This window comes from Morone saxatilis, unplaced genomic scaffold (genome assembly GCF_004916995.1).
Source record: "Morone saxatilis isolate NCDOM2014 unplaced genomic scaffold, NCSU_SB_2.0 Contig10, whole genome shotgun sequence".
NCBI lineage: Eukaryota > Metazoa > Chordata > Actinopteri > Moronidae > Morone > Morone saxatilis.
Genome location: NW_023339652.1, coordinates 17,201,768 through 17,213,463, shown reverse-complemented (window position 1 = coordinate 17,213,463; position 11,696 = coordinate 17,201,768). Strand labels below are relative to the sequence as shown.

General features: G+C 41.6%; 1 protein-coding gene across 1 annotated transcript in view; it reads left to right on the top strand.

The window, feature by feature from the left end:
• Nucleotides 1–11,696, top strand: part of net1 (neuroepithelial cell transforming 1) — a 25,044-nt gene that overhangs the window by 1,651 nt on the left and 11,697 nt on the right. Inside the window, exon 3 of the mRNA XM_035676030.1 lies at nt 7,067–7,129. Within this exon, the coding sequence (XP_035531923.1) occupies nt 7,067–7,129 (63 nt within the window). The remainder of the gene's footprint in view (nt 1–7,066; nt 7,130–11,696) is intronic.

The following is an 11,696-nucleotide window of genomic DNA, read 5'->3' as shown; positions in this document are numbered from 1 at the left end:
TATGACTTTTGGTCCATATCGCCCACCCCTAATATAGAGTTATTCCGATACTAGAAATTCCTCCAATACTGCCTAAAATGCGGTATTAGGTATCGGCGAGTTTGCGTACGATCCAGTACTACATAACTTATTCGCCCCGAAACGGGAAACCCTGCCTTCCCAGCAGTGTCCCATTAACCTTTACTTGAGGATAGTAGAGTCATGACCCACCCTACTCTGACAAAGTGTAGTTTATTGCTCATGTATTGGATCAGTTCTCAGTATTTGCCGATATTCAAAGCTCAGGTTTAAGAATCCCTATCAGGAAGGAACAAATGGTATCGGAACATTGCTGTTAGCAGCATTTGAGTCCAAATATGATTGCAGTTGTGGGATTGTGCGTGTTTCAGTGCTGTCAGTAAAATCTGATCAAACCACATCCACACAGTCCCGATGAAGCAAATTAGCTGAGTTTCGACTCTATTATAAAAATGATACTGAATTACTCAAGTGGTGATGTATTATGGGGTTTTTTTTTCTTTCAAAATTCTCCTGGAACATACGTGAGGTGATCAGTTAGAGAGAAGAGAAGATGCGTCATTGTGTTGTTGTTGGAGAGCAGACCATCTGCGGTTGTGCAGTAATGTTACAGAGTGATGCCTCTTTACTCCATAAACACTACTACAGAAACTGCCTACAGAGAGCACAACAGCCATTTTTTTTTGTGCCTGTTATCAAGTTACTCAAAGAATTAACAATAATGGCTGATGTGACCTACCGCCGCCAGTTACAGTTGAGACATCTCTAGTTAAAAAGAAATACTTAAGATTGCAGGCTCTTCAGTGCAAACATACGTTTGTTGGGGGCTACACAAAACAAGGAACACAAGACAATTACAGTGGTTCAAGTATGCATATGTTTACAGGAGAATTAGTTTATGTAACAGTGTGGCTGACATGTTATCTGATAATTACAGGGTAAGGATAAGTATTCAGTTTGTGGCTTTGTGTGACTTTGTGCATATGCACGGATTTGTTGGAGTGTGTATGAGTGTATCAAGGGTACAGAAAAAGGGGAACAAATGATATAACAAAAAAAAATATAAAAGAAAAAAGAAAAAGACTCTCTACAGGCACTTTACCCAGCCTGATATGTAATAGCCTATATGTGTCAGAAGACAGAACAGTTGCATTTAACAGTGGTTGCTGGCACCAAGGAGCACCTGTAGCACTACTTAAGATTTACAGACTTCTCGACACAAGGTCTGACTGTCTGCGACATTTCAGCTTATTGTGATGACTGTACTGTTGCAAATGCAGTCGCAAGTTAAAGTTATTGTCCTGTGCCAGAGTACAACCCATCCAAAATATTGGCCTTGCTTCAATTAGGCCTGCTTAAGATCTGGACCTGGCTTTTATCCTTCACAGCAATCACCAGCCTTGATCCCTGTACCTTGGTTTTACAGTGCTATCAGTGGAGCAGAATCTATAAACGCTACATTCCAGGCCAGCTTTCCCCTTGGCAGCTCCCAGCACTGAGCGTGTATCTTCATCTAATACCTCACTGAGGGAACGTGATGACTGTTATGTGGCTCCCTCATGGCTGAACAAGGCCTGTTCATGTAGCCAGAGACCAAATGCTGGATAAAGGAAATCCAGCCTGCTCCGATTTCTTATCCCCCCCTACCAGAGGAACATAATGGCCTACAAACCGCTGCCGTCTGTAATAGACTGGCCTGCTTATGGTTTACAGTCAGCCTTAAATGAGACGAGCTGATTAGAAACAGAAAAGAGCGAGCAGATTAGACGGCGAGCAGAATGACGAGCGTGGAGCCATTCCAGGCTTTACAGCTGCCCGAAACACAATCCATCGCTCATGTGAAGGCAGAGGAGGAGAAATAAAAGCGGGGTCGGAGAGAGAGGGCCAACAGCTCTTTATCTCGTGCCAGCCTGCTGCCTTTGATTCGCAAACATAGCACGCTTAGCTCATCCACCAAAACCATGTGGACCTCTTTAGCTCATTCTTTTAATTTACTCTCCCCAATTCTATCTGTCATTTATAAATCTACCAAACAGCGAGCGATAAAAGAATCCTGGATGTGTCTTTGTCTCATTGGCCCTCTTATCTCAACCCTGCCACTTTAAACTCGTAGGTTTTGCCAAGGCTTTGAATAAAGTTTTGCCAGGTCTTTGGGCTTTGAAGTGGTTAGGGGGGAATTTTTTTTTATACCCCTGGCTGGGTAGAACTAGGTATAGGGTGGGGGTGCGTTGGCCCCCAGGCAAACCTTGGAAGCAGGCGAGGTGAGCATTCCCCAAGCGCTTGGTGCATTTTCTCAGACTACATCAGGTACGAGGCCTTGAGGGGGCTTTCTGTCATGGCCAGAATGTGAGTCAGGTTTCCAGCCCAGTGTCAAGGTGGAGCAGATCAAACCAGACTGCCTTTTGGTGGAATGCGAAGGTAATTAACAACAGCGAGAGTCAGATTGTGGGTATTCTGTGTCTTCAAGCAACAAGTTCAGGCGGCCAGAGATGTCAGCCTCAAGAGTGTCCCGTCTGATAAAGCAGCATTCCAGCTTTAATCAGGCGACGTGATTTAATATGGCTGTCAGCTGCTGAGTCGCGTCAGGCTTTTCACGCAAACATTGGTAATTATTGTGGGAAGGCCTTGCCCATATCAACAGCAATTTATATTCAAACTAAGACTGACTTGACTAAACACTTCAACCGCTGACTGTCTAGAGATTCCTCAGCATTCCACAGAGAGCAGGATTTATATCACTGAAGCCTTGATTATTCATCCGAGGTGCTGCTCCCCAGTGGACATCCATCCATTTCAATAAGAGAACCCTGTACAGCTGTATCATCCCTCTGCAGATACGTCGCACTTTGATGTTGCATTGCAGCTGTTCAGAGTCTTGGATTCATGCCTTTTTAATAGTTGATGACACGTGTTTAAGTAAAATGCAATTTCTGCCTGTTTTTACTAGCTCTCTGTGATGTTTCACAGGCTTTTGACAGGGGACCATAAGGGTATGTTGAACTGCTGCAGTCAGTGACCATATCTGATCAGTTTTAGCTCATTTAAACAGTTTTAGCTCATTTAAACATTTATTTCTTTTATATATTTATATATATATATATATATGAAACCCATGAAGCTCAATCCTAAAATACTCTGGAACTGACGTCATTTGGTATATTCTGCTGCCCCACTTGAATGACAAGCCAACGTTACTGTAAACCTGTGCTCGGACTGACTTAGCTCAGTGCAGAGGGCTCTGGCACAAAAATGGGTGCTTTTACTGTAAAAGAGTTGAACCCGGCTCAATTTTTGCCTCACGCAACATGATGTCATCTGACAAAGCGCTGCATTAGCCTAGCCTTAGTTTACACACAGGGCAACAGGAAATGCAGAGGGTCCTTTTTTTTGGAAGGAGAAGCACAGGCTATTTGGTTTGTACATACGTACACACAAAAACAAATATTGAACAATTGAATAGAAAATGGCTTATTTTATCTTAACAACAGTCCAAAACCCAAATATATTCAGTTCAATATCATAGAAGACTAAGAAGCCAGCAAATATTCACCTTTGAGAAATAGAGATACTTGTTTTAAAGCTTATGAATGACTTTGCAACTCTGCAAAGGTGTCACTAGGAATCATTTTAGACTCTATCTCAAAGATATAGAGGGAAACTATAGAAATGCCCTGTTAACATTACAAAGCAATGTACAAGGATTGTGTGCTAGTAGATATTTGATCAGACTAAGCCTTGTTCAGTTGTTTTTTTACGGACAGCCATATGTTACTTTGCAGGGAGCTTTAACACAGTAGTCTCTAAAAATGGATGAAGTGGTTGCATTTTTTATCACGCAGTGCTGTCAGCGTGAACTCTGCTCTAGGCCTGTGTGTACTCTGTCAGACCGACTCGTGGCTTTACTGTCATTTACATGAGACTGAGATGGAGCAGAACAATGACCGGGGGGGGGGACTGCTCCACCCAGCTTCCCTCCAACTTCCCTCCCCCTGAAAAAACACACATCAACATACATCTTTCACACTCCGTTTGACTTAATGCACTTTTTTTCAACTGTTACACAAGCAACACTGCTAAAGCCTTTGAATGTTCAAATTTAAATTGCAGACACAAGGTCTTTCTACCTCCTCTGTCCGTACAGTAAATATTTATCTTCCTTTTCACTGAACTGTATGAGTATTTCTTGGCAAGTTTAGCCTATGGAATCCAGGCCTGCGTCAGAATGAGCAGTTTGTCAGGTCAAAGGATGGATTTTTCCTTTGAACATCCAACCCATGGTGTCATGGTAATATGAAACTGTGATATTGTTTGAATCTTCCAGGCAGCCGATCAAGCCTCTATCATCAGGCTGGTATCTAAAGACAAAAATGCAAAACCCCTCATTTTCTGTCTCAAAGTGTTGAAACTTGCGTGTAGTGTTCATTATGGCTGTGTCTTTGTGTTTCTGTTGTCTGTGTACATCATCGTGCTTTTATGTAACAACACAACGTAATCAGGCTCAGGTCACAACAGTTTCTATAGCCTCAGTCTGTGCGTGTGTGTGTGTGTGCGTGTGTGTGTGCCTGTGATGAGTAGACAGTGGGGGTGTGTTTGTTGAGTCAGAGTATTTACATTGAACCCAGCCCACCATTGGAACAAGTCGCTGCTTGGAGGGTGTTATTTATCTGCAAGCTGCTGACGGAGTGATTTCCAAAGGTGGCAGGAACAGGACGGGCCCACTTTTCTTCTCCCTTTCCCCGCTGTGTCTGTTTTTGCACAGAGATTAGTCTGGTGTCGTTTTTATCTCGTGTGTAAGACCCAAGCTTATAGCAATATTTAACTTGGAGGGGGCCTTCACACTTAGCACGCACGCTTCACGGACAATGAGCTGCAGACTTCAGCTGACCTTCTGAACTGTACCCACCACCACTATTCAGGCTTTTCTTAGTCTCCCTATTAAGCTGATGTTTGTATAACCTAGTCTGAAAGTTATTCTTCTCATATGTATAACTCCTCTACAAACACACCAATACTGTCCAATAAGCAGTGTATGAAAAGTTGATGTTCTGCCAAGAGCTGGTACAAAACATGAAGCTTACCTAGAGCAGGCCTGAGTAATAAACCTCACTGACTGACCCGACTGGATAGTGTCTGGAGTGTAGCAGCAAAGAGGTACCAAACCATGGCCCTGTTTGCTTCGTCTTCTAATTAAACTAATTATATTTTCAGAAAATATAACGTGAGTAACATGAGTTATTACATTGTACTTTCATTTTGCAGTCAATCAGAGCAGCACGTCACAACCGTTTTTTTTTTTTTACAGTTTACACAATCGCTGCTGATATAAAAATCACATATATATTTATCATCTGTCTGTCATCTATCATGATAGATTATTGGTAGTGAATGCTAAAAAGCTTCTGCATTGTAACTATGTTGCCCACCGTTATTGGCTTATGTATACACATAAAGTTATCAGGTTAATGTTCAGTCTCGTGAACTGTTCATCACATCACACAAACCCTAATACATTTAAAATGTTTGTTTTGTAAGGGGAATTAATTATTTTTTTGAATTATAATATTAGGGATGGGATGATATACGATAATATCATATCTCATGATATAGAGCACTTTGTAATAATCGTGAATATTCTCTCACTGACTTGGCTTGACTTGAAAAAGCTGTCTCTCTCCAGCATACAGTCCTATATTGATTTCCTGATATATTTTGTACAAGGGGACAAGGTAGAGCCCCCATTTTCCCACTCAATCCAAAAATCCCAAGGCTGTCACCATGACTGAAGGCGTGGCTTCCCATACTCTATACTCAAAAAAGTTTCTTTTGAGGAGTATATTACTGTATTTATCTATAGAATAAAACTATTATCGTTATTATGACCTATTATTAGGTGACTGAAAAGGTGTAAAGTTGTTATCACAGTGTTATCACTTCAGTTTGAGAGCACTAAACAGTGGCAATAATTGATTAGTCTCTGCCATTTAATATCTGGCTGTTAGCTTGTCAGTTTGTTCCCGGGCTAGCTTTAAAACCAACAGTGACACTTCTCTGCTGTGCTCAGCTGACACTGGCACTGAATGAAAGTTTGCTGAGCAGAAGTGAATTACACAATCTTTTATTAACTGCTCCATTCACAGCCTCCTATTGAGATGCAACCAGCTTTGAACAAACCATGCTATTCATTTGCTGTGTGAACAATCAGTCACAGCACCAGCTGAAATGTATTTCAAGTTGTTGAGCTGATAGCTCTTACATTTTTTACGAACGTGGAAAAACAAACAGGTTAGCCCGTCAGAGAGGAAATGCCCTGCCCCACCGCTCCGCTTCAACACAAACAAACACACAGCTCAGTCATTCATCGTCAGCCACCCCTGACCATTATGTGTCCATTTTGGCGCTCCTCACCTCGCTGGTCAATCAGGTCCTAACGTCCTGTGTGTCTCGCCAGAGTCTGGCCTCCATGGTTAATGGACCGCAGTAACGGAGCCCCAGGAGTCCCAGAGGCCACCAGTGCTCTTCTGGGCTTTAATAACCCTCAGCCCCAACAGGCCAGACCGCTCTTCTCACCTGCTGACTGACTGACAGTCCACATGCAGGTGTTAAAGTGTCCCGCTGCCCAATTAACCCTTTCCTGTCCCCAGAAAGACCTCCAGCAGTGCCTATTGTAGCTTTTACAATAGAGCTACGGGGGCAATGAGCATAATTGGCCTGAAGTACAAGCCGGGAATGGAGGGGTCATAAATCGCTCTTCATGTTAGTCTCATGTTGGCCCCCAGACAAGGATGTGTACTACAGCACAAAGCTAAGAAAATATATTCAGCATGTTAGTTGTTTACATATGCAAGGCCTTTTTAGTCTTTGTCATTCAGGCTTCTCAAAAGAAATGCACCAAACTCAAAGAATTTGAATGAGTGTGTATTCCAGATTCATGCTACTTGTGTAAGCGCCCATGGTTGACCGGACTCCCAGTCACAGGTGAATGATAAGACATATTCCAGTGGTGCGTGTTGAATTGCTGCTAATAACCTCCCTCTTCATTTTTACACAGAAACGGAAGCGCAGAGAGAAGGATGAGAGTGACGCGGTCAGCCTCTGCAGCTTCGACTTTAAGGTAAAACACATCGTCAGACATTCAGCGCCGGGTCATATAAACACCACAGCTTTCCACACTGGTGTAAACAGCAGAGGTTGGAAGCCCCTTGTACTGCTTTAAAGACCCACTATGAGAAGAAGTGAATGGAGTCTACATTTTTCCTTTGTCATTTAGTCACAGTCCATTCATGGGTGAAGTCATACAATATTCATTTTATTCCACAAAAATTAACAAAATGAAATCGGGGCTAAAACTCAAAGCAATAAAGGCATTATAACATAAATTAGAGCTAATTCAAGCCTTTGTAGATTCGTCTCATGTTACGTTTGTTTATGGGCTTGTTAGGATCAGATAGCAACAGTGACAGAAAACTGTAAGCCGTATCTGATGTATTGCCGGATCTGAAGTCTGCGTTTGTTCTGTTTATTCAGAGCGTATCATGAAAATGACTAAGCCTATCAGCAGAAGACATTTAGATAAAGCTTGTGTTTGTTTGTGAGGAGCCCATTGAGCTCTGCTGTTAGTTACGCCAGCTTCTTCAATTGAGAGATCTGAGTGGCAGGACTGGCCGGGCTGGAAAATATACCTCATTTGGTGTGTGTGGGCGTTAAATGAGCACATGCACGTTTAGAGTGCAGAATAATCTTGTCATAACTAAACACCCTTTAGCTTCTGGCATTTCACTAGAGTTTTCACTTCACTTAACTTCATCCGCTTATCTAAATGAAAGTGTCTACTAGATTTATTTCAGATGTTCTCTCTTTTCTTTCAAATATTTGGGTGTAAAACTGCTCTCTTGCTAGGGTAGCCCCAATGGACCAAACAGTTTATAATCAACCTGTGGCCCCTCTCAATCTCTTCTGTCTCCATGCAGGCTGTTTTTGTCCTGCACCCACATGAGAGCGATTAGTGGAGATGTATATAGACTGGACTGTAACCAGTTGGATCAGTTGCTCTTATTTAGCTAAACAAAACTCAAAACAGTGTTGTGGAGAGCCCCAGGGCCACTCCCTGATTCAAATCAGAGCAGCACTCAGTGCACTGACTTTATTTTCTTTTCTAATTGAGCTGCTTGCAGCGCAGTCTAATCCCTACACACTGTGTTCACAAACAGAGGCAGTTAGGGCAGAAATCCCTTGTTAACGCTGTGGCTGCTGGCATACTGCTGCCCTTTGGCCCTGACTCCAAATGGAGTTGTTAAGTAAAACGTTGCAAGAATGGTCTTAGAAAGCAGTTCTTTTGCAGTATCTCAGTTTTGTTGTGTATTTACACTATTTATTAGTCTGCTGATTATTTTTTGTCTGTTAACCAATCCAAAACTCGAAAACAGATCATTTACTTTACAGACCGAAAATTAGACTATTTCCATCACAGAAACACTGGAATTATTTGGACTTTACAATCTTTAATGGGCACATAAAAAAAAAATTGTAAATCAATACAAGCCTACCTAAATAAATATACCATTTTAGCCAATCTCCTGTATCAAGAAAACCAAGAATGCCTAAATCCTGAAATGATTCTTTAAAAAACATGGAACCTTAACACATAACCAAAGAAAAGCAAAAATCCTCAATGTGGAAGCTTACCAAAATTTTAGTTTTTGCTAACTATACTAACAACTAAGATCACGACAAGATCTAAAATTATTTTAAGTCTTAACACTTTTTGCACCATTTGCCCACAGGGGCTACACAAGTAATGATAACAATGAACAATAACACCATGGAATAATATACTAACAAAATCACAGTAGACTCATAGAATATATTATATACACCACTGTACTGGAAGTGCATAGCTCATCCAGCTCACTTCTTGCTAGATTGAATATAAAAGCCTGCCTGCCCACCACAAACCGGCCTGGCCCTCCAGATCATCGAGGTACTTTTTAAACTGGAAGAAAATCTAATAAAACAACTCATTTTCAATTACGCACATTGTTTTAATCTCATCACCTGAGCTGTAACTCCTACACTGAATCACGAAAAATCTCAGAGCCTAAAATAAGCCTTCCACTTCTGGAAACACGATCACAGAATTTAATGTAAAAAGCTGTTATCATCTCTGCACTCGGCTCCAACCCCCTTTTTGGGCCACCACCAACAACACAGAACAAACGTTGCCTGCATGCCACCATGGCAAAAAATTCATCTTGGGTTTCACTCAAGAACCAACAATATCATTCTCTACAAAGCTCAGTCACTGGGTATCTTATTACCCACGTGTTTTAGCAACAACTCTCTGTAGGCACTAAAAACAAACTAAGATTAGCTTTAGACTGGGAACTATTCATTGGGGCCTTACAGCTTTGAATATAATCAACTGTCTACATTTCTTTCTCTCTCATTCGTTATTATTTACAACCAGAGGATAAATTATATTCCTGTTCCCCAAACAGAAACTTCTAGGATAATAAGTAGACTCAGCACACCCTAACGAGTTATTTAAACCTCCCTTAACCCTCGACATCTGAAACTACGGGCCAAAACAATTCTTTAATCCCTTTCGTACCCCCCCAGTATCAAAACCCATTTTCTTTAAAATCCAGTAAAAACAAAAAGCAATCTCCATACATCAAACCACTGATGCTTATCCATGTCTACAGGCCCACACATCAATCCTTAACACCAAATTAACAGCTCATTAACCCCATTCCTCTTAAACAACCGCACTGACTCTTCACATCAAAACAATGGACATGAATTCTTTACTAACAACACACTCCCAGTCACGTTAACACAAAAAACATAAACCACAAATAAAACAATCACAAAAATAATTAAAGCAATCCTTTCACCTTATAACACACGACCAGCCATCATGCTTGGCATCAAAAAATAAAATCTGTAATTAAACCACAAACACTTACAGATCAATTTAGTTAGATCTTCTCATGCCAATCACTGGAAAAATATTATTTATTAAAAAACACTTAGCCTTAAAGAGAAAGATACTGGACAATAGCTCATGGAAAAATACATTAGAAGACCGCTGACAAACCTTGGGAGAAAAACACCCTTCTCCAGAAATACCAACATCCAAAAATCTTTCAAAATATTCAACCTGGAGCCTTTCGAACATCCCTGCATTGCACCATAAAGTCAAACATTATATCAAACTTTATTTACGTTTTCTAGATTGTGCCAATGTAACACTCATGGTTCCTTAATTATCACCGGGATTCCACATTATTTTCACCCAAACATAAAAAATCCAAATTAGGGTGTTTTTGTTTTGTTTTTTTACGACTGAACTCAGTGTATGCTAACAAAATAACTTAGTCCAACACCCCGCTCCATTTTCTTCTCGCAACCTACCAACACAAAGCAGCACAACGCCCTCCTGTTTTTAATCGTCCACAGCATCCCAGGCATGTTCTTGCCCGGAGCCTCCTTAATCCGCCCCCAAGCCTAAATTAGCTCCAAACATCCAACTCCACGCTCATGTGAATTAATTAGCTCACCCCTCAGCCCGACTCCCGTCAGCACGCATAGTAGACGGGAAAATCGCACTCCCGTCGCATACCACCTCCTCCACCAACTCAACCCAGACTGCAATTATGGTCGCATCGTAAATCACGGCATGGCTCACTCAGAGATGTACTAAGGCAAAGCCAGCAGCCACGCCATGTTTTAGTTTTTAACAGCTGACCGATAACTGCTGATTCACCCAGTCTCCCCATAAAGTGAGAACAGCAACTTACGTGCTCCTGAACACGCACAACTACACACAGACAATTCATGTATAAACCTCCTGGACCTCAGACTGGCATAGTCTTTCACTCGCTTCTTATCTCTCATGAAACCCAAATCTTGTGGTTCGGACAATAATCACTGGATGTGATCCCAAATCCACTTTTTTTTTTTGGGGTCCATATTGGGTTATTCAGCATCCCGTTGTCAAGACCACAAACCCCAAAACAAGGTCAACAACTATCACCTCAACATCCGTTTGCCCACCACACACAACCACACACAGACACACACACATAACCCCTGCCGTTTCAAAACCTTCTACCATAAGAAACCATAACAGCTCTCCATTTTGCCCAAAAACACTCCCACCATTTCGAACCTTCCTAGCAACACCTTCCACATACCACTCATCAACCTAACACCCCACTTCTTCGGCATTGACACCAGCTGGACAGGGTGTAGAATCCTGGGCTTCAGCCATGTTGAACCCCCTGGCTTGGATCCCCCTTGACGCACCCAACATGAAAAAACCCCATTGGATTTCTAAAGCTTCTTGCCTTACTGAAAATGTAACCCTTTCTCGTATTAGACCAACAACATAGTCAATCGCAACCCTACCGCCGCGCCCCATGTATTCAATAACATTCATAAACATCTGCTGAAATGTGCACAGCCCCCTCATATATTTCTAATACACTCCCCACTCAACAGACACTGGAAACGCCTTTTTGAACAGAGAGCTCCCAAAGCAAAACCCTTGATTAATTACTAAAAGAAATAAACACAGAAAATACTTGTAGTTTGTTCATAAATTAAACGTTATCATTTAACTCAACATTGAACCTAACCCACGAGACCTGGGTAGTACAAAACCCTCAAATTTTTGT